The 23,270-nt window shown below is 36.7% G+C and overlaps 1 protein-coding gene across 1 annotated transcript; it reads left to right on the forward strand.

Annotated features, from left to right (window-relative positions):
* The first annotated feature begins 5,548 nt into the window (after positions 1–5,548).
* LOC120108432 (probable ascorbate-specific transmembrane electron transporter 1) lies at positions 5,549–9,973 on the forward strand. Its single transcript, XM_039122040.1, has 4 exons — positions 5,549–5,772; positions 6,976–7,024; positions 7,109–7,308; positions 9,346–9,973. Exons 1-4 carry the CDS (start codon positions 5,557–5,559, stop codon positions 9,652–9,654), a joined length of 774 nt encoding a protein of 257 aa, XP_038977968.1. The 5' UTR covers positions 5,549–5,556; the 3' UTR covers positions 9,655–9,973.
* Positions 9,974–23,270: the final 13,297 nt, after the last annotated feature.

Here is a 23,270-nt window from a genome sequence, read left to right on the forward strand (position 1 = left end):
CAAAATACCACTAACATTTGAAGGGACAAAGTGTTAAAATGGCTCTAGGTTCATGTCTGTGATCGATCGGGCATGACATTAGGGTAATTCCCTCAACATCCGACTGCATGTTAGCTCTATGGTAATCCTGCTTCATATGTAAATTTGTTTAAAAGTACTAACCAATGCACCATATCTTAAAATTGGTTTTAGGTTGGCTCTTAGTTGAATGGATAAAAGTAAGAGCATAGTATTTACCAAAGCATTTGATGAAAGAAAAAGAGAAAGTTCCACAAAGCTTGGTAGATCAGATAGCTAGAACGGATCCAACATTTGGTGAACAAAGGCAATGGAATCAATTCCTCCATCTTTCCCTGCTTTAATTACGTGGACCCAAACTTAGATCATGTCTGTTGGCCTCCTTTTTCACGTAACTCATCATTAGATCTGCTTTTCCTGTCTTTTTGCAAGTTCATCAGGAGTTCAAAGCTTAGATCATAAAGAGATAACCTTTGTTGCAGTAATTATTTTGCCATCATTATCATTGGACAGTGGCAGAAATCCAAATTGGACATATAGAAGCATGCAAATGTTAGGAACCAAAATTTCTGGGCTTCTTTTGGAAGGAAGTAAGTTTCCACAGGTTTGCTTGCTTGCATATTACTAGCGGAACCTAACATTCCTGCAATCAGGTTGGATTGGATCAGATACAAATTGGATCAGATATAAAATAAATTAAAAGTTTATCAATCTAAACCTAATATGTTTTTTAAACAGATTAAGAATCCAGATTCGAGTCTGACCATTTTATTAAACAAATAAATTAAGCCGACATATAATGGATTGTATCGAGTTAAACGGGTTAAGCGATTAAAAAATTTAGTTTGATCTTATATTTTTTTTAGAAAATATTGGTCATATATTTTGAAATTATTAAAAAAATTATGTATTTATTTATTTATTTATTTCTTATTATCATTAGTAATAGTACTAAATAATTACTAGAATATAATATTATATACTATTATTATTATGGTCCGAACCCGACACCCAAATCGACCATGTGACATGGCAACACACACCCTAAGGCAGGCCCAAGATAATATGCAAGGCCTAAAAGAACTATTGACAACCTCCATATTTATGAGCAATAATATCCTCAGTTCATACTAAATTGCAAACTTGTATAAAATTATTCTAGCTTCCTTTGACACTTAGATTTCAAATTTTAAATTTTGCTTAGACCTGGGTTTGTTCAAGACCCCGGGTAGGACCCAAACCTTGAAGCTGTGCATTGAGCAAGACTTGGGCTTTGCCAAGCTGGGCTCGGGCCCAAAATAATATTGTTGATATTAGACCCAGGCACAACTCGTCTCAATGCATGCTCGGGCCTCCTGTCAACCAAAAAAAGTCTAATTAGGAGGAGCATGGTTGCAAAAGTATAATGATTTGAGCCGTATAGACCTTTCCGCTGGGGGCTGTATTGTGGAAATAAAGGGTCTCAGACTTAATCCCACATCGACTGAATAGCGAAAAGATCTGTGCCTTAAATGGAGGGCTTGATTACCCTTCCCTCATGAGGCACATTTTAAAGGACAAAACTGTAAGGGGTGGCGCCCTCCAGCGAGCCCACTGGGCCCGGAGTCACCGATCCCCAAAGCGGACAATACCTTCTATGGGGACGCAGTTTTCTTTTCCTGTTCCAGTTCAGTAGGGGCTAAGGTCTGAGGTTGGAGGAACTTCGACCTCAACAATGGCATGCCGGGTAAGGGCCCTTGACCTCGGCATAGACCTTTCCGCTGGGGGGTTGTGTTTCCTCCGACCTCAACAATGGCACGTCGGGTAAGAGCCCTTGACCTCGGCATAGACCTTTCCGCTAGAGGGCTGTGTTGTGAGAATAAAGGGTCTCGGACTTAGTCCCACATCGACTGAATAGCGAAAATGTCTGTGCCTTAAATGAAGGGCTCGATTACCCTTCCCTCAGGAGGCACCTTTTAAAGGACAAAACCGTGAGGGGTGGCGCCCTCCAACTAGCCCACTGGGCCCGGAACCACCGATTCCCAAAGTGGATAATATCTTCGGTGGGGATGCAGTTTTCTTTTCCAGTTCGAGTTCGGTGGAGGCTAAGGTCTAAGATCGGAGAAACTTCGATCTCAACATGTGCAAATAATGACTTTTAAGAGATAAATATGCAATAATCTATTTTTGTAATGGCATATACACAAAACAATCGTTTGTTTCTTTGTGTTTTAATTTAGTATGAAATTTATGCCATATAATTAAGTTGGCTTTGCTTGGCTGCTTTGGTTGGAGTACACTTTTGCTTTCTCTAGCTGAATTGAATTAATACTTTATTTAAACATTTTAATTGATTATTGTAATGCCACGTCGATATAATCCGATTCTATTTTTTCCCAATATTATAGCTATCATTATTAGCTTTTAATTCAACTATTCATCTGATCAAACCGGCATAACATGTTCCAATTGATAAAATATCTTGATTCGCACAACTTGAATCCACCATAATTTACTTTTTATCTAAAGTTTTGTTGTTTCTTGCAATTATCATTAGTTAAAAGTACAGAACTTATATTTGTGAACTAACAATCATTGAGATGGAGACATACCGTCTACTAAAAATATTATAAAACTGCACACTGTGCCTTTTTTTAACGTCTAGTAGATGGATAGATCATCAACGTATACTAATCATGGATCGAACTTGAGCACAACAAATATCAAATTTTATATAAACTTAACCGATTAAAAATGAATAGAGTTTAAGCTCGAGTTCTGATCTATGATCAACTTTACTTGCATGCTATATAAAATAAGTTCCTCTTCATGATTTCAATGCTCAGCCCATCATTCTGCACATTCTTGCCTTTCTTAACTTCTACATGATGTATCAACCCCTTATATCACATGCAATACAAAAATAAATCCATCCTCACCATTTCAAAGCTTAGCCTGTCATCCTATGTGTTACTAAGTAGAGCCAACTTAAGTATTGTATAATCTTCTAGTTATTTGATACCAGAGTCCTGGTTTCAGAATTGACGTTGACTCATGGAAAGTGGGTCGTACTCATCCTGAATGCCAGACAAACACCCCAGGGATTCATCCTAACCTGCCGACTGATTCATATGCCATTGAGGGGGCCACCAAGTTAAAAATTAAAAATATCAATTTATGATCTAATCCATCAGCCCAACGTCCAACTTTATGTTTGGGTTTAATATAAACTGATTTAGATCATAAATAGAACTGCTTGTCTAAATCTATTTATTAAATAAGTTTGGTTCAGATTTAAATCTTTGATCTATTTATCTCATTTTGACCTATTTAATAATTGAGTCAGATTATGATCCGATTCGTTTATCCTATTTAAAATATATTTTAACATATTTAACATGTTTCTGACCTGTTTAACTTGACCTGCTTAACCTATTTAACCTGTTTAAATCCATTTAACCCATTAAAAATCTGTCTGGCCCATTTAACCCATTTAGCAGTTGATAAATTAGTTATATGGGCCAAACAAGATACCTGTTTAATAAATAAGTTGGATTCAGATTTAAAATTTTGACTTGTTTAATAAATAGATCAAGTTTGGATTGATGAATTTTTTATCCAACCAGCATCTAAGCCAACTCGTATCTGACCCGATCCGACCCAGCCCAACCTGATTGCTACCTCTAGTACCAGAAATTCAAATCCTCTTATGGCTGAAATTATGGATGTAGCACGAGTGCACGACCTTACCAAGATGGATACATTCCTTTGCGCTGGCCTATAAACTGGGAATTGCCCAAAAAGAAGATTTGGCTAGGAAGTGCTCAATTATCTTGTTCTAAATAAAATTTTTTCATTCAAAAAAGAAGAGTATTAGCTATATTTTGGTGGTAAAGGACCGCATGGTTGGTTGCTAGACTTCTTATAATTAACAATCTGATGGGCACCTGACTTTTCCCTTTTATTTTCTTTACAGAAAAAAGAAAGTGGAAGGAATGAAAGTCCTATGCTAGGAGAACAAGGCTTGAATCCAGATATCCTTAGCAACTTTGATAGTACCTTTTTAGGAATTGGATAATTAGATAGTGTTTCTCTATGAACAACAATCTTGGATGCTTGTCCTGATTTTTTTTAAGGCTATAGTTTCAATGGAGGGTTCATGCTTAAAATGGACAATAGAACAGATCACTCAAATAAATATCAAATTAATTATTTTAAACAATATATTGGCTTTGAATCTGGACATGGTAGAAGAGCAAGTATTTAGAAATAAGATACCAATTAACTTTGCTAACAATTATTGATAATATTAAATTGATTGCTAAACAAAATAAAAATACTCAATACATACATTTTAAGATAATTCGGTTGGATTTGTCGTAGAATCTAATGCATATACCAAATCTATAGTGTTTTCATTAAGATTTTAAAAAGAATAAAAATATTTATTTTTTTTATAGAATGGGACATCATTCCATTGATCATTCATGTAGATGCATTCTATCATTTTCTCTTTCTTTTTTTTCTTTATTTTTTCATTTTATTTCCTTTTTTCCCCTTTTTTTTGTTTTTTCTTTTTCTGCTTTTATTTCTTTTTTTTCTCTTCTTTTATTTCTTTCATTTTGTTTTCTTCCTTTTTTTTTTCTTCTTTCCTTTTTTTTGTCCTTATTTTTTTTTTCTCCTCTTTCTCCAACTTGTTGAAATCCTACCCCTACTCCGGATTTTTTTTATTATATATAAAAAACGAGATAGCAGGAGAGCCGCCACTAGTTTAAAACTTTGATTCTAATTATCAAATACTCTGAGATATTCACATACAACGGAGGTGGATGCAGCCCATAAAATAAAAAAGAAGCAGAAAATACATAAAAAAACGAAACCAAGACGTAGTTATCCCAAACAAAATCTTCTGATTGATGAGATGTAAAGGATGCCACACAGTCTGCCGTGCTATTTGTCTCACGAAAAATATGGGCAGCTTGGTGGGGGACACTTCCTCAAAAGACTACGGATGTCATGTAGCAGCCGCAGCTCATCCGCCATAAGACTCGAATCTCGGATCTACTCGATTAACATGGTTGAGTCTCTTTTCAAGACAACATAGTCCGCGATCATAGAAGATATTCTCCTGCTGGGCCGTGACCGCAGCACCTACCGCAGTCTGATAGAAGATACTTTGATCTATTTTTTCTTCTCTCCCTTCTTTTTTTACGTGTCCACATGTCCACGGTGGACCATATTCATCTAGAAATTTCTCGCCTCTTACCTCGCTCCATTACATCACCGCGGACCAACCAGACAGATACAAATGTTCTTCAAAATACAAAGATAGATTTCATGTTCGATCTTCTTCCGCCTTTTTTTTTTGTTTTTTTTTGGTAGAAATCTTCTTCCGCCTTCCCACCAACTTCGCCCGTCAATGTCTGGAACATGCGCCCAAACAGAGGGACCCACCCATGACGTATGTGCTTCCGAAACTGATGGAAATCGGACGGCCCGGATCTCGCGGCATCCGGTTCCAAAGTAATAATTCATAATTATCGCCCAAGGTAAAGACAAATGCCTTCCGGGATCGCTCGTCTGAGAAGTAAGGAGAACAGAAGAGAGCAGAGGAGAGGAGAAGAGATGGGAGGATTGCCGGGGGTGAGGGCGTTGCCGTTCACGTTCGCGTCGCACGTGCTGGCGGCGGCGGCGGCGGCGATGGTGCTCGTGTGGAACATCCATTTCCGGGGAGGGCTCGCCTTCGAGTCCACCAACAAAAATCTCATCTTTAATGTGCGTTATCTTCGATTTCCTTGTTTGTTATGCTTCATCCTTTGCTGTTCTTTATTTCATCTTCTTGGGATTTTATGAGAGAAAATTTATGTTGTGCATTAAATTACTCCTCTTTTTTTTTTTTTTTTTTTTTTTGGGGGGGGGGGGGGGGGGGTGTTGGTGTTGGAAGGTGACATGATTGGTGTTTTCTTTAGTTTAATATAACCTTGTGGTACGACATACGTGAGTGGAGTGGGTCTGATGGTTTTGATTGGGTGTTCCATGTAGTGTGATTGTTACTTTTATTGGAAGTTGCGGTGTTTGTGTTTGTCTTGTTTTATTTTTTGGATTGGAGATGATTGATGCCCTCTAATATTTGTGAATTTTCTATATTTTTATGCTTTTATAGATGTTTTTGGACAATTTTTAATGGACGCAGGATGCGCCTCTTGCTCTGTCAAACAAAAATGGCTCCTTTTAAAGAACATCCTTCTTCTGTTTTTCAGCTCAAAATAGCTCTTTTAAATAATTTCGATGCTCAAAGAACTTTTGGTTTTCAGCTTAAAAAGTCCTTCTAAATAAGTTTGATACCTAAAGAATATTGATCATATTAAATGACACATGCTTCTTGTTTGGTGAGATCTGACCAATGGTCTGTCATAACGAGGAGAATCCATCTTTACTGGAGATTATCAAACCAATGAATTTTGAATGTTAATTTCTTTTCTATGATCTCAATAGCAAGTTCAGTGGTTCACCACTATTCTCAATAGCAAGTTTATATGTTATTAGACGCCCAGTGTTTAACACATACTGTATAACTGATATCGCGAGGACTGTGACTAAACACATTAAAATTTGGTTAAATTTGAACTTACAAAATTTAAGATTGCTCCCATGTTTGATCTTAATTGCTTTTGTTCTAGTTGCTGATTTGACACAACTTTTTTTGGGGGGGCATGAAAGTCGATCATTTTTCCCCATCGCTCAGACTGCCACTTTGTTGAATTATAATCTAGATTGCATTAGAGAACTTCATTCCAACTGCAATTATCATCTTTTCCACATAATCTGTTGTTTTGTTTCTTTTGTTTTCTAAAGATGAAACTATTGATGTTGTTTTACTTGTCAGAAGAGATAGATTTGATGAAATGGGAAAATATGGAATAATTTCTTATTGCTTAAACATTCACGATTGGTTTTTGTAATTTTTTACTGTTGCAGGTTCATCCGGTTCTTATGACAATTGGATTCATTATCATGGGAAGTGAAGGTAAGCAAGCTGAAGGACATTGATCATTAGCCTTGTATGTTTTATAATGGATATATCGTTTCTTTTTTTCAAACTGATATGCAGCTATAATGAGTTACAAAGCTTTCCCCTGGAGTCATGAAGTACGTAAAGTGGTTCATTTGGTTCTTCATGCAATTGCTCTTGTACTTGGAGCTGTGGGAATCTATTGTGCATTCAAGTTTCATAACGAAAGTGGAATTGCTAATTTGTACAGCTTGCATTCCTGGGTTGGGCTTGGTACTATCTGCTTATATGGCATTCAGGTGAATTACAACAATCTACACTGTAATGCTCTGACAAACTAGTTTAAGTTGTTATGCATATTAGAAATGAATCCTTATGAGAATGCATGTCGTGCATTTCTAAGTCATAGACACATACTCTGTTAGCATGTGAATCGACAAAAGACAGATGCTGCAAACTGCATGCGCAATTGTATCAAAAAGCAGCGCAATTGTATCAGATAGCAGCATGGTGTTAGATATGGCTAGGATATAACAAAAGACTTCAGATACATTTAGGATACTTATTGAATATGTTTTGGTTTGACATAGAGAGGTGCTGATGTCTTTCTTTTGGATGAGTGTTTAACGACGAATACTATAGATTGATATGAGTATATGGAGTGTGGACTATGGTCTGTTCATTTGAATGATGATATGTATGTATGGTCATGTATGGTCACATAGCTTGTGGATGGCCGTGCAGTTTGTAGATGTTGATATTGTTGAATGGAGTAAGAACTATGTTATTGTGACAAAAGCCACTACACTATAGAAACTTTTTTTTCTTGCATATATATATATATAACGTGTGCTTATTTTTGTTATATCGCAATTGTATCATATCCAAATTTTTTTCAACATTTGTCATATTGATATATTTGTATTATACATGATCTCAAGTGCTGACCATGCTGGTTGGCACATTCTATGCAAAACCAGTACCAGTACCTAGCATGGGTCAGCACAGCACTCACCTAACTTTTTTAATAATTTTAATTAAAAAATAGTATGTTCTAGCAAAGTGTGGGGCTTAGCATGGCATAGCACATACTATGTTGGAGGGTGTCTAGCATACTTGCATCAATATTTAAAACCTTATGGTGTTCTATTGTATCATTATCACAATCCTATATCCATATTGATGCTCATAGACATGGATTAATGATTACAAATTTACAACTGAAAATAAGAAAGACCTTGTTGATAGTGTGGGGCTTAGCATGGCATGGTACATACTATGTTGGAGGGTGTCTAGCAAACTCACAGCAATATTTAAAACCTTTCAGTGTTTTATTGTATCATTGTCCCAATCTTATATATATATTTGATGCTTCATAGACATGGATTTATGATTACAAATTTACAACTGAAAATAAGAAAGACTTTGTTGATGACAAGTAACAGTAGCAGTGTGAAAAACAGCAAGACAAGCAGCAGATATTGCATTAACAGAAGTGGCAATTCCTCAAAAAAGATATTTCTCTACTTGTTGCTTACAATAACATTCAAAGTGGCAACACTTATGTCAGCATCACTCACAAGATGCATTTTAAGCAACACAAAACAGCATCTATCCTGGTGATCTTCATGCACTGTATTCATCCTATCTTATTATCATAACATTTGTAACTATATCGTCTTCCAAACATTTTTATGAGTCAATATTCACTGCCATTATTGCTTATCATTTCTTGATAAAACCCATGAATATTAGTACTACTTGAGCAGTTTGGAGTTTTAGTTATTAAGTCAAGGAGGGTGTTAGTTCTAAGTATAGAATTTGAACTTTTCATATCTAGAAGCCTGAATTTTCATAACTATAATAAAGATTATGAAGAATTGTCTTAGATGTTTTTGGCTATTAGCTTTGAAGACTGAGAAGTTTCAAATAGGAGAGGGTTCGATTAAATCCATCGAGTTGTATGAAATGAGGGAGACCTGAAAATATAGATGGCAGCTCGGAAACTATGAAACTTAAAATATTGAATAAACTGGTGAAGAGGTGAAAATTTTTTAAATAAGACAAATGAAAAAGAGAATTTCATGATGTTATTAGAATTACACAAGTATTTTTGGGGCCATCATGGTAGATCAGCAGTCAGCAGCATAATTATATCTTTTTTCTAATTATTTTTTGGAAAAAGAGAAGGATTAGTTGCATTTCAAAATGATTTGCTACACGCACATGTTATCATTGTATTGTTTTAATTTCTCCTCATGCACTCTGTTTATGGAGCTTTTCTGCATCAATATTTGGTATTTATTTCAGCTTTTCTTCTGCTTTTATTTTTTCAGTGGATTTTTGGCTTTGTCACCTTTTTCTTTCCTGGTGCTGCCCCAACTCTCCGTCGTGATGCTCTTCCTTGGCATGTATTTTTTGGGCTCTTCGTCTACATATTGGCCTTGGCCAGTGCAGAATTAGGCTTTCTGGAGAAGCTCACTTTCCTACAGAGCACAGGCCTCGCCAAGTATGGTTCAGAAGCCTTCCTCGTAAATTTCACAGCTCTTGTTGTGATATTGTTGGGAGTCTCTGTTGTGATATCTGCTATTGCTCCTGCCCACATTGAAGATCCCCATAGTTATACTGCAATATCAGAAAATTAGTATATTTTAAAAATTCTCTGATGACCATGATTCTCTCTTATCGAAACATTATCACTTCTACATATATTTACCTCTGCATATCCTTCTATATTAGGCTTGCATGACCCCCTCTTGAGTAATTTGTTGGTTGAATGGATCTTTGAAAGAGGGATTTGTATGGGCTCTTTTGTATGCAAAGTTTCTATCCTGCTGAGAAAAGCAAACATCTAATTGAATCACTTGCTTTTGCAATCTGTATTGTCTTTAATTAATTATCTTTTCTTCTACGTTGCCTTTCAGTGGAACTTAAATCATATTTAAAATATTTTGAACATTGTAACTTCTTTTCTAGTGGTATTAATATTTGTGACTGCATGTTTAAACTATGCAAAGGTTACTTGGTTGTGGAAACTTAATTTTTCTTTTGCTTTCATGCTAATTTTATTTTGTAATTAAAAATTTTAATGAGCTATTGAAGATATCATTTAATGGATAATGGCTTAAAAATCAAGGGAATAAAAACATATTAGTATTTGTCTTCGCATATGATGATGCTGTTGTTGCTTGAAATGGCATTGTCTAAACCTGTATTCGTTTCCTTGGCTGAAGCTGACATACTGCCGACAAAGTTGATAAGGAATTTATGTTCATATATTCTTTTATGGGGAAATCTGATGCCAGATATATTCACTGTTAATTAGTGTTGACACTGGCAAGTGGGGAAAAAGTGTTATAATGGCAAGAGGAGAAATAAAGTCATGAAAAATTTTAGATAAGCAATATTAGAAGAGTACAAGGAAAAAATGATATTACCACTTCAGATTGGGAATTCTGAAAGGCCCCCTTTACAAAAGCTTATGGCTTAAGCTCATCAACTTAATCGTCAGAAACAGCAGGCCAACCTTAATTACAGAAGTTCAGAAATCATTGTAGGCAGATCTAATGGTTAGTTTTGTTGTAAATTGAAAACTTGTTTATGATATGAGATATATTGTTTACTCTTCTGGAAACTTTTAGGTGACATGGAATCTATGACTCCTTATCTCCATCATGGGGAACAATCAGAGAAATGGTTTATATTCCATTATATGATAAATTTCAATTCTTTGGGCACTGTATCCTACTTCCTCACAAAACAAAGTTTGAAAAAGAAACGGTAGGGAAAAAAATAATTAAAAAGGAAAAGAAAAATATAAAGAACTTTAAGTCAAGGCAAATAACAACCATGCTACATAAACATCTTGATTGGGGATGTTAATAAGGAGCAATTAATTCTGGGCATTTCATTCAGGTCCTAAATCTAAGACCAATCCAACCAAATCCAATAGGCCTAATCCTGTCCCGACCTAGTCTGACCATATTTTTCCCTTGCCTACTGAACCTGACCTTCCCAACCTGAAAAGGGGAAAAGAAAAAGGGAAAAAGGGCAAAAAGTATGAGCATGAAAGCAAAGTTGTGCCTCTTTGTAGAACATCAAATATTACCCTGTTATCTGCAAATCCTAAATAATGTCACTTTTACTTCAGGAATTTCTGAAGAAACAAGAATAGTTAGAACTACACTGTTATCATAGAATAGAAATGGCCGGTACTTTTTCCTATTTTCATTTATGAAGATTATCGAGCTCTTCCGACTCTTTATAGGATCATGAGATATGGTGAGGGTGGTGGTGCTTGGCCTTAAATTACTAGTAGGGCTGCAATCGAGCCGAGCTGAGCCGAATAGTTAAAAGCTCGCGCTGGACTCAATTCAAATTATTTGGACTCGAAACTTGACTCGAGACAAAGCTAATAATATCTTCATGTTAATAACTTTCCGAGAAGGAGGAGAACCTGTTGAAGATTGATTGCCAAAGCTTCATACAAGTAGCTAATCTTTCCCCATTTCACTACGCAAAGGGGGGAATAGAATAGATTGAGACGCATGGATATTGAACTAGAGAAGGTTAGTAATATTATATATTTTATATTTTTCTCGTTTTGAAGATTAAATTGTCTCTTCTATATCATCCAGGTTTAGTAATATATTAAGATGCTAACCCTCAAAACGTGTGAATTAATAAGAATATGCACTGGTAAAGTAAACTTTTACGACGTTGATGTAAAACTACAATAAATTGGCCATGCTGCGCTATCCCGAACAAAGGGGAGGAGATATCCTAAACTAAATGGGAATAGGCTAAACCATGGCACCTCCAAAGAATCTCCACACTCTCTAAGCCGAGAAGCAGCTGAAAACGATATCCTCCTTTGTCCCGGCCCCCACCAACTTGCCACCCTTCTCCCTCCCGAACCCGGCCATCCAAGCGTTCGTCGGCTTCTTCTCCTCGCCGGCCGATTCCGAGACCACCTCCCGCCGTTTCCCATCGTCGGCGGCCACCCGCATCTGCCTCTCTCTCCGCCGTTTGATCACGTATTCCTCCGAGATGTACACGTCCATCGCCGATTTGAATTACCCACAATGCCCTCCCCTGGTGCCTGTTATAGCTCTTGCTATAGCTAAGCAGGCAAAGTTAGGGAGGGCTCTGCAGCTGGTAGCAATGTGGGGTATGGCTTCGGAGAAGAGATTGGCGAAGCTGTGAAGGTGGGGTGGTATTTATGGCGACGTAGTAATTGGAGGTGGTAGGAATCCAGTGGGCACCAGTCCCAGTTTCTCTCCTGCTGTTTCTAGTAGAGAATGGAATGGAATGGAAAGTATTCACCAAAAAGGTGGCGTTGGGTCCTTCCAAATGCCTTCATGGCCCTTGGGCTGGGGTGGCTGGCAACATACGTGGCCGCCACGTGTCCAAGTAGCAGCTGTTCTCATGCATGGAACGTAGGCAGTGGTAAAGGGAAAACAAAAGTAACAGGCTTTTGTATCTTTTAGCTATGGAATACGTTGGGCAGTGGTGCTGTAAACCGACCACACCATTGCAACTCTGCTTGAGGTTAAGAAGAAAACAAGAATATAATTTTATTTGTTTGAAGTTTGTGATTTGTAATCCTGAGTGTGGCAAGCATGCACAAAGATTGCAAGAAATGGCAAGTGAAGGTAAATATGGAGCTGGCCCATTGTTTTGGCATAGGCCATAAACTTTAATAAAAAGAATGGAAGAATTAGGAAGAGGTTTTTTTTAAGTTGACTGAAGATTAGTAAGTAGACATCCAAGTCAAAAAAAGGAGGGTGTAAATCCACATCACAGAGACCACAATTTTGGGCCCCTGGTTTTAGGAGGAGGATGCCTTCCACTTGTGTTTATTGTTTCTTAGGGCATTAAGCTTGAGGTTTGGTACAATATTGGAGATTAAGGAGTTTCCTGCTTGATTGGAGCAAACAGTGGGCTTTTTTACGGCGGGCGGGGTGGGGGGAATGGATGTAACCAGGTGGGGAACAGCGTGGGATTATATACTCTAATGCTTTGGGTCATGCGAAAAGAAGTTTCTGAGTAACTAAGGGTCCTATGGTGGTATTGCATGACAGTGCTGCTTTCTTTTTTTTTTTTTTTTGCTAGGAACAGTGCTGCTTTCTTTCGGTAGGGGGATCGAAGTCCTTGTCTTGCCTCGAGATGTTCAAAATATATATAATGGATGGAAGTTTGTTGATTTTTATTTTTATACATGGCCATAGATACTTTGAAACATGTACTGCTTCTTAAAAACTTGTTTGGTTTGCGCCAAAAAAAAAAGAATCAACAGAAAATAAAGAAAGTGCTTCATATTTTTTTTGGAGTTTTGCAAAAAAAAAAAAAAAAAAGAGACAAAAAAATAGCTTTTTTATGAAAATAAAGTTTTCATAGTTTATATAAAAGAAAAACTCTTATGAGATATGAAAAAGTCACTTTTCCACGCACTAAAAACTCTGTCTCTTTATTAAGAGTATAACAAGAAAATAGATGTTTAACCAAACAAAAAGCATTTTGAAATGTGTCATTTTTCGATGGTCGACTAAACATGTAAAAAAATATTTTTTCAAGCATCATATACCCATGCATTAGCTTTTTGTCAAAAATATTTTAGTAAAAAAAAAATCCGCAAACTAAACGAGTCCTAAATTTAATAAGGGATGGAGTACTCTTCTGTACTAAAATGTGCTGAAAGATGAGAATGAAGAACATGAGCATTATCTTTATGAGAGGCCCTCAATATGTATGTGCAAATCTTGGACGCATACTACATTCTATTTCATGCTTGCTAGAATTCTAAACACGACTTGTTAATTTTAGGCATATCATCAAAGAAAAATGCTAGACGAACATAAAACCAAACAAATAACCATAAGAGATTAGGTTAAGGGTTCAGCGCTACCAAACAAATATTTTTATATATATATTATTTTATTTATGTTCTATAAAATTATATTATTTATTTATAATTATAATAAATAAATAAAAATTATATATTATAAAATATAAAGTTATATATTATAAAGTATAAAGAAAAAAAGTATATATATATATATATATAAAGATATAGGCAATAGTTTTTGAATGCTGATCCTAGTTCTTCCATGTTATTCATGTTGAGTAACTTTTAGATTTTATTGTGATTTCTTGTTTACGATAACTTGGAGTCTTCCTAGGAAGCCCACCAACATCACATGAAATATAATTTTATAGATTTGTTAGTGTTATCAAAACAACAACCTTATGGCCTCAATCATTATAAACCCTCAAATCCTTCGATATGCATGGATGATTTCACATTGTACCTACCTCCATCAAAGCCTCAGCTTGCATGCTAGAATGATCCAAGGTGGTATAAAATAGAAATAGAGCCACCGTCATGATGATGCAACCATAGAAGAGATGACATGGATTACTTTCTTTTCCTCCCTTCCTTCATTGTTACTATGCCAATTGTCAACTGTTGAACTTGTTTCATTTAAAACAGAGCATTCATTACTGGATAAATAATATGATTTTGTTTGAACGAGATGGGAGAGCCAAGTTCCACAGGAGAATTCATTATGAAAACCTTCCATTCTGAAAAATTAAGAAAAGATCCTTTGTAGAACGACGTAGTCTATGTCCTTTGATTCCTAATGAAAGTTGGTCTCAGAATAATATATACCTCAGACTCTTCATTACACTGTTTGCTTTATCAAGAAGTCCAAATTAGTGGAGGTAACTTCTTACAGCGACCTTTATTCTTCAACAGCTTATTCAAGGACCATCAGATTCTTCATGCAAATTAACTCACATGTGAATATTGCACTATTAGTCTTTTCGTCTGCAAATAATAATAATAATAATAATAATAATAATAATTCAGCTAATTGATCGGTCTTTTTTTTTTCTAACCTTCTTGTGTATGGAGTCTGTTTTTAGAAAACAATCGTATAAACATCTTCAAAGTTGGTGAAAAGCGTGCACGTACACACATATATACATACATACTGTAAAATATTTTAATAAGAACATACGTTGCCTCTATGAATTTGGGTGTCCTATGTTTCTATAAACATTCAAGCATCTTTTTTTCTTGGCATGGTGAGGAGTTGCGAGTTCAAAGGAGCACAAAAAGCCTCACTAAAAGAAAAAGAAAAAGAACATACGTTGATCATTAGGTTCCCCCTTTGAGATTTGTGTTGAGACTTCAAAGTGCTTTAAGATCTGTGGGGTAGGTGATCAACGATGATTTCGCGCGCGAAAGATACAATCCGGTCGACGCCTGGTGAGGTCCATCGAACAAAGAAAAAGGCTGCACTCATACTATATGGGACCCTTAAAACTCAAAAATAAGATTTTTTCTTAGAATAAGCGAACATACTTTTTCTTAGAACGAGAAATAAGTACTTAAATAAAACACGTATCTTCCTACAGCCATAAAGTAGTCTACCTACCGTTCAAAGAGCATGGAAACAAGGAGAATCTCTTATCTAACTTAATCACAATATTTTTTTAAAAGTGCTACTTTAGTGTAGATTTGAAAGCAGTCTTACAATTTGGGCCAGCAATGAACACTTTAAAAGAAAATATAGAAAAAAAAATGGTGGTAAGCTCAGCAAATCACAGATACCATTTGGCAGTGGAATATTGAATCTATAAAACTCTCCAATTATTACATGGTTAATTGTTTATAGAACATTTTAGGTCCTATGCTATTTAACATAGATCTCCATGATTGCATCAACTAATTTATGTATCTTTGGTATAACTATAATGATTCTCTTCCAAAGTTTCTTATATGTACTCATGATCTTATCTACTCCTTGTCGCTGTTTCACAATAAAGTATAGCCATTTGGAAGAGCATTATACTAGAAATATAGTCCTTTTATTTATCTAAATTTAATGGGATATTGAAAAAGCAATGATACGCCACCAAGGTGGTAGCCTAGTGGTAAAGGGGCTTAGAATCTATTCGAGTTGTCCAGGTTCGAAATGCACGGGCGTCGATTAAATCGGGAGACCGCATGCCCCATGCGTGGATGGCCCAGTGGGGTTTTTCACCGGTTGGAGAGGGCACACAGAAACTTGCGACCCACATCGAATATTTTTCAGTGGAAGAGGGGCTCAGTGGGGGCCCCTACATGGGTGGAGTTCTGCCCCTCCCCCTCCCCTCCTATTTTTTACCAAAAAAAAAAAAAGAAGCAATGATATGGACACGAAGAGGGACATGTTTTTTTTCTGATTTTTTTTTGAACTTTTGATAAATTTTGGATAGATGGCTTCCTCTCCCATGCCCAATTAACCAATGTTGGTAGCTTAACAGACGTGAAGCCTAGGCACACTTTTCTAATAACAAGATAGCTAGGTGAGATGCATGACTCCAATGACACAGATGTGTACAATTCTTGCTAGGTCAAATGTTTAACCAATTTTGTCGCATCAAGAGGCTAGGCGCCCCTGGGCTAGGTTGGGTCATGAGGCCCCACAAAGAAAGCAGCAGTGTGTAGATTAATTGCATGTTCCCAAAATCCAAATGTCTTATGTGCAATTTGCCGCATACAGTTATTAAGTTGCTTTCTTTGTTCCGACAGAGAGTTGAACTAAAATTTATCACATCGGTTATTCATTGAGGAGATCTTGAGTACTTATACAGCACCAAAAAACTTAAAAAATATCTTTTGGATAACTATTTTGGATGAGATTATAAATTATTATAAATGATATCAAAACAGACCCGATCCATAATCTATATAGAGCAGCACGAATTTGAATTCTTAATTCTTCCGGTGTTGGTCACCCACTACTATTCTCCTTTGTTTGGTTCTACTACCAATTAGTTGAGTTTGTGCATCAGTTTCTAACACCTGCCAATATCTAATATCCAATGTCTTTTTCGAATTCAAGCGGAGACGGCTTCACTTCATCTACCCATTGTGCAAAATCTCAGAAGATCGAATCTTTGAAAGGGTCTCTTAGTTGGTGGAATCTTGAACCTAACTCTTGTCTGACATAAAAAAAGATGATTGGACAAGGAGAGGGTGATGATAATAATAAAAATAGGTAGATCCAAGGTGGAGCATTTTTAAGCCAACTCATATAATATTAACCACATTGAGGCTATATTACAAGACTCTGCAACAAATCTTCCTGTTGAATATTTTATTTTCTGATTTCTATAAATATATTTATACATTCATGTATAATATATCATGGTACGTCAACCAATCAGAACTTTCTATGAAGTCTCCAACTAATTAGTCAAAGCTCGCCATGTGGCCGACTCTAAAGACGTACGGAGAGTCCTTTAAATTTTAAACTCTCCCTAGCTGGCAATATCTCAACCATGATCACAAATAATTTTCATAACCATATGACGAATGAATGAGATGTGCGGAGCATGATGCATGAGCGAAATGCCCATGCATTTCCGAACATGCAATCGGTTACCAAACACAATTGTTCAGCACTATGGAACTCTTCGGCGACGAGCACTGATCCTCGTCTATATAAACTTTTCCTAGGGGGCTCTCTAAGTAAGTCCTCTTATGCCCTTGTGCTGTCACTCTGCGGTTTTTACAACATCTTCGTTGTTCCGTAAAAATCTGTTTGACTTTAGCATTGGAGGATCTTCTGCCGGATACTCTCCGACAAGAAGACTTTTTTGTCTTTGCTGTTTCAGATCAGAGTCGGCATCAGAATGAAAGTTCAAGCATGATCTTGTCCTCCTAATACCACATTGGGAGCGACCACTATTAGAGCCCTCGCCATCCTAACATAGCCGCTGCTGAAATTACCATTTGTCCCAAAAGCTTAAGCTGATAGGATGAGGTAGAATTATTTATATATTTATGTTTTCTTACACTCCCCTCACATGTGGGCCGGACTTTCTTTTTAAAGAGTGAGCCCAACATGTGAAATTTTTTTAATAATGGGGTTAAAGAGTGCAAAGACAGGGTTCAAACTTAGAACCTCTGCTCTGATACCATGTTGAAATCACCATTTGTCCCAATAGCTTAAGCTGATAGGATGAGGTAGATTTATTTATATATTTATATTTTCTTAGCTGCCACCATATTGCCATCTTGAACATACATCGTGATCTTCAACCGACTATTACAGTCTGAGCAACTGATCATCCGAGTACTTCAGTAACTCAGCCAGCTCGACATTTTGGTCAGGCCAATTTTCAGTGGCATTATATACCATACACACACATAGACAAAAGAAAGCCAACCTACATAGAAGACCAGCCAAAGATTGTGGTCTCAGCTTGAACATACTCTGAATGGGACTAGTAGCTGAAATTTAACTCCCAAGACAACTTACCTAAGCCAGGATGGAGATGCCAAAGAAAAACTACAGCAAAGAGAAGGATGGGAAGAGAGAGGACAAAAGTAAAAGTTGGGCTACCGACATAAAAAAACTTTGGATTCCGTATTCCGAATAAAATGCAAAGCCAGGCTTTAGAAACGGCAAAGCGAAGGCAAGGGCGCTGTTTTCCGACTGTTCATGCCCCTAGAGCTAGGGCCTACAGTCTTGTGAAAACCAGATGCTGTTTAGGTCTACATTGGCTTGTTCCCTTTTCTTTTCCTTTTTTAAAAAAAAACAAAAAACTAGACATTAGCTTCTCTTCTTTTTTTTTTTTTGCTTAAAAAAAAAGAAAAGGGTGGAGGAAGGGACAAGCCCAACCCCCGCGTAATAGCCCCCATTGGTCCCTATTCCGCCAGGAGAATGTTCGATGCGGGCAGAAATGATCATGTGTTGGGCACCCCGGCCGGTTTTACTCATACCCTTTCCACTCGTGGGCCCGGCTCGATTATCTTTTTGGGCTCCGGCACGAAACCACATGTGAGTACGTCACACCTGACACCACTAAGGCTATCAGCATAGCATACGCCCTTCCAAGGGCCGTGTTCGAGCAAGGAGCATCCGGTCTCCACAATTTAATCGACATCCGTGCGTTTCGAACTTGGAACCACTTGATTGGAAGTAAGGTCACGCTCCCACTGGGCTACCACCTTATTGGTATTAGCTTCTTATTTTTTTCTTTGTTTTTTTCCAAAGTACTTAGTATATCTAAATGTCTCAAAACCCAATCGTGCAATCTTTTCGTAGACACGGGTCCTGATTGTTTAAAGATAATGACCACTGTAAGATCATAATAATGGATGATATAGCACTTTAGAAAGCCTCTTTTTATATGTAACATACAAAGGGACAATGAATACTCAAATGATGAACATTATTTAATTTATTATGCTCTATTAGCCATTACACAATGGGAGTGATGGTGTTCTTTTTTTGACCATATATAAAATAATTAATTAATTTTAAGAAAAATTGATTCAGAAAGTCAAGCAAAATCTTTGAAATTTATATTCGATATAATTACAATTGATCCAAATAATCAAACAACAACTAGAAATAAATCTATTGGAATAGAAGAAATCAGTAAAAAGGTTCCTCGATGGTCATATAAATTGAAGAACAGGAGGAAGAAAATGAGGAAAAATCGACGGAAGATCATGAAATTCGTTCAAGAAAAGCCAAACGTGTGGTAATTTATACTGATAATGAGAATAATACCAATTCTATTACTAATAGAGGGAGAGAGAAGCGGTAATCAAAATAATATATATAATGTTTGAATAGTGGTTTTCCCAAAATAAAGCCATTATTTTGCTACTTTTTTATTCACTAACAGCAATTGTTGTTATTAATTATTACTTTATTTTAAACTACCTAGTCAAAAAGAGGAATTAGGCAAATAAGGTGGTATCTCCATTAAAAGTATTTGTATATCTATTATACCATGAAACCAAAACTCCACGTATTATCGCCATCTATTTATTGGTTTACATGTTTCCACATTGCTACAATTACTTCTATATTAAATAAGTTTACCTCCAAAAATTAGAAGCATATATATTGAATTATATAAATAAAAAATTAATATATTAGTCTCTTATGTGCATCGCAACTGCTAAGAATGTCATGAAAATAATCACATACATAGCATGGGCTAAGATCAAGTGTATGTGGTACTAAAAATGTGGCATTTGGGTGTTAGAACAAGAGGCCAATCCTCTTAAAATGTTTTTTTTTCTTCCCAAAATTTACCTAACTCTTGTTTGGAAAATGTTGTGGGTGGGCCTTGAGAAAACAAAATCCTCCTTGATTTATGGGTTCTTGCACATATTAGATGCGAGGGCTACTTAAAAAAGAGTCATGAAATACTTATCCATTGTTCCATTTAATCCACTTGACGTGTTGACATGAAAGCCAACTTGGTTCTGCCAAATCATCAAATATGAAAGGGGCTCTTAAATCACATAGTCCCACTTCATTGATGAACAATTAATGCAAAACGCCAAAGCAACTATCATGTAAACGGACAATAGAGCGTGAGAAAAACTTTGAAAACCAATTCAATCATAATAAAATTGCAAGTACATATCCATATTAGCTCATGCTGCCTGAAGCAAACCACAACATCTCGATTGTGTTCTTTTGAGAAATCAATAAGATACATTATTCTTTCCAAAATTATCACTTTATGATTGTTGAAAAAAATTAGTTGGAAGATATTATTTGAATTTTTTGATCCTATATAAATATTCAAAATTTACATAGCACATAACACATAGTCGATGTGGACTAAAAATATGTCTGCACGGATTCTTATATATTCTTTGCGTTTAAGCTTTAGAGTCCTCATCAAACTAAGGATTGAAAGTCATTTAAATCTAATCATAAGCAACATAGTCGACTTTTGGCCAATCCCAATATATTTATACTGTAGTGTTCTCTAGTCCACATAGATATAAGATAGATTCGTTTAATACTATTGTCACACCCCAAGATCTTATCTAAAAAAAACTAGTCGAAAGGTATTATTTATGCTCTTCGGTTCTGCACAAGTACTTAAGATTCATCCAGTGCATTACCGATATAAGATTAAATATATATATATATATATATATATCTATATCTATACGAAACCTCATAATATTAAAATATCAAATTTGAAAATTATAGATATTATTTCTCAAAAAATGAGGCTTTTCACTTCTCACTTCATTAGCCAAAAAAAAAAAAAAAAATCTTGTAGTCTTTAGCACTTCCTTCATCAAAAGCAATGTAAAACCTAAATCCAAGCAATAACCTTCCGAAGAGAGAGCAAGGGTCCCATCACACCTGCTCAATAGTGCACATGTCGCCATCATGTTTGGTGCTCGTCTGCGGTATACTGTTCAGCACTATCTTCTTTATAATTACTTTCCTACTATTATTACTATTATTACTATTATTATTATTATTATTATTATTATTATTATTATTATTTTTAGTCAATTAATTAAAATTTTATATATAATAGGCTATTTTCTTTGCCAAACATAGCCGTTCGAGTATTACTATATATAATTAGCAAAACTTAATTCTTATGTTTGCTGTTGATCATGATTGGCAAACTTGATACTCAACCTTGCTTCCTAAACTTTAGAGGATTCAATAAATATCGAAGTTGGTCACGTCGACCTAAGATTTTTATGCAAAAAAATTAGCTATGTTTACGGTTAAATCTTATAGGAAATGCTATCTAAGACTCCAATCTTGATCTTATAATTTTCTATGATTTGAAAACTTGATGCTCGTGTTATCTAATATAGCAGCTTCATACCTATAATTTTTTCTTTTTCTCTTAATTTGTCCCGAAACTCTCCTCCAATATAATCTTAGAGAGCCAATCTTTGACTTGTGGAGTTCTTGATTTTTCATTAACATTTAGGCGACCAACCACTTGCTAACTAACGTAAACTTCATTGGAAGGAATAAAATTATAAATAATAAATTAAATAAAAACACAGACGCAAGTGGCTTAGCACTACACGCTAGAGACCTAAGTGGGGTGTTAAATGTTGCACTCAAAATCGTTTGTGCACGGAAGCTGAGCCATCCAGTTGACAGCTGACCCTTCTATTTTTTTTTTTTTTTCCTTTTTTGGTACAGTAGCTCAAACAAGGGATATGCGAATACGGCTAATAAAATCAGAAAATAAAATACTATATAAAAAATCTGACATCGGTCCATAGTCTGCCTAGACGAAGCCTCTAGAATAGTAAGCCGTAAAGAAAGCTACCCAGTCTACTGCATTGTTCATCTTTCGATATACGTGCATAGCCTAATGGAATGTGCACTCTCTCAATAATTTACAAATATCGTGTAGCAGCCGTCGATCCTTGACTAAAGCGGTCTTGATTCCGGATTTACTCGATCACCGTGGCCGAGTCTCTCTCGAGGAGTCTCGGTCTGCGTCCAGTATCCACCTTGCAAAGGAGATACCTTTTCAGACAGCTCGAAGCTCGATGCACACTACTGACGAGTCGAAGATCTACCGCCCGTATGCCGCTACGGATCTTTTCTCCATTTCTTTTTTTTTAATTACCATTTGGAGAGATACCTTGGGCCACACGTCCATCAAGCCGATGGCTTGTAAGCAAACTCCTTACAACCTGTCCGGATTCCAAAACCACCAGCACTAACGGACCCGTTAATTAACCCCAGTCCAAGCGAAAGATTAGCTGGCAAACTGTACGTTTCATGCAAGCGACCCCGCCACCGCCGTTTGTCGGAAGAGACCCCTAACGGCCGTTCACCCTTACTCGGCGCCCCCGGTCATCCTGCGCCTAAGTCACCGCCCCCGCACTTATTACCCGACCCCACCTTGCACTCTGCCAAGCCCAACACACAACAACCGAGCAAGGTCTCCATGCCATATGGCATGCAGTAATTGGTTGAATTCTAGTAAGGAGCAAATGGGAACATGACGCGTTGCAGGTGTGGCGCTTTGGTATCCTTAGTTGGGCTCCGAAGGAAAGGAGCCACGAGATTCAAGTGGCTCACCAACCCGCGTCGTGGTAGGAATCTGGCTTTCGTCTCATAAAAAAAAAAAATCGGATAAGGTGACAACGCCCACGTGGATTGCTACGTCACCGATAAAATCTTAACAAAAGCTTACAACATCATGAGTCCAATACCACCTTCTGATCAGCATCAAACGGCCCGGACGCTTCCGTACGCAACTGAAGCTATGGACTCGGTGGTCCACCGATCGCAGCCGACCAATATGGAGATCTCATCGTGAATGCCACCCTAGCGATCGCACAACGTTCGCTGGACTTGTCCATCAAATCGTAGAAAAGAACGTTCAAATCATAGCCGCTGGGGTCCATCGATTGCGTGGTCCAGATCGACATTTGGTGGCGGAG

This window comes from Phoenix dactylifera, unplaced genomic scaffold (genome assembly GCF_009389715.1).
Source record: "Phoenix dactylifera cultivar Barhee BC4 unplaced genomic scaffold, palm_55x_up_171113_PBpolish2nd_filt_p 001330F, whole genome shotgun sequence".
NCBI classification, from domain to species: domain Eukaryota; kingdom Viridiplantae; phylum Streptophyta; class Magnoliopsida; order Arecales; family Arecaceae; genus Phoenix; species Phoenix dactylifera.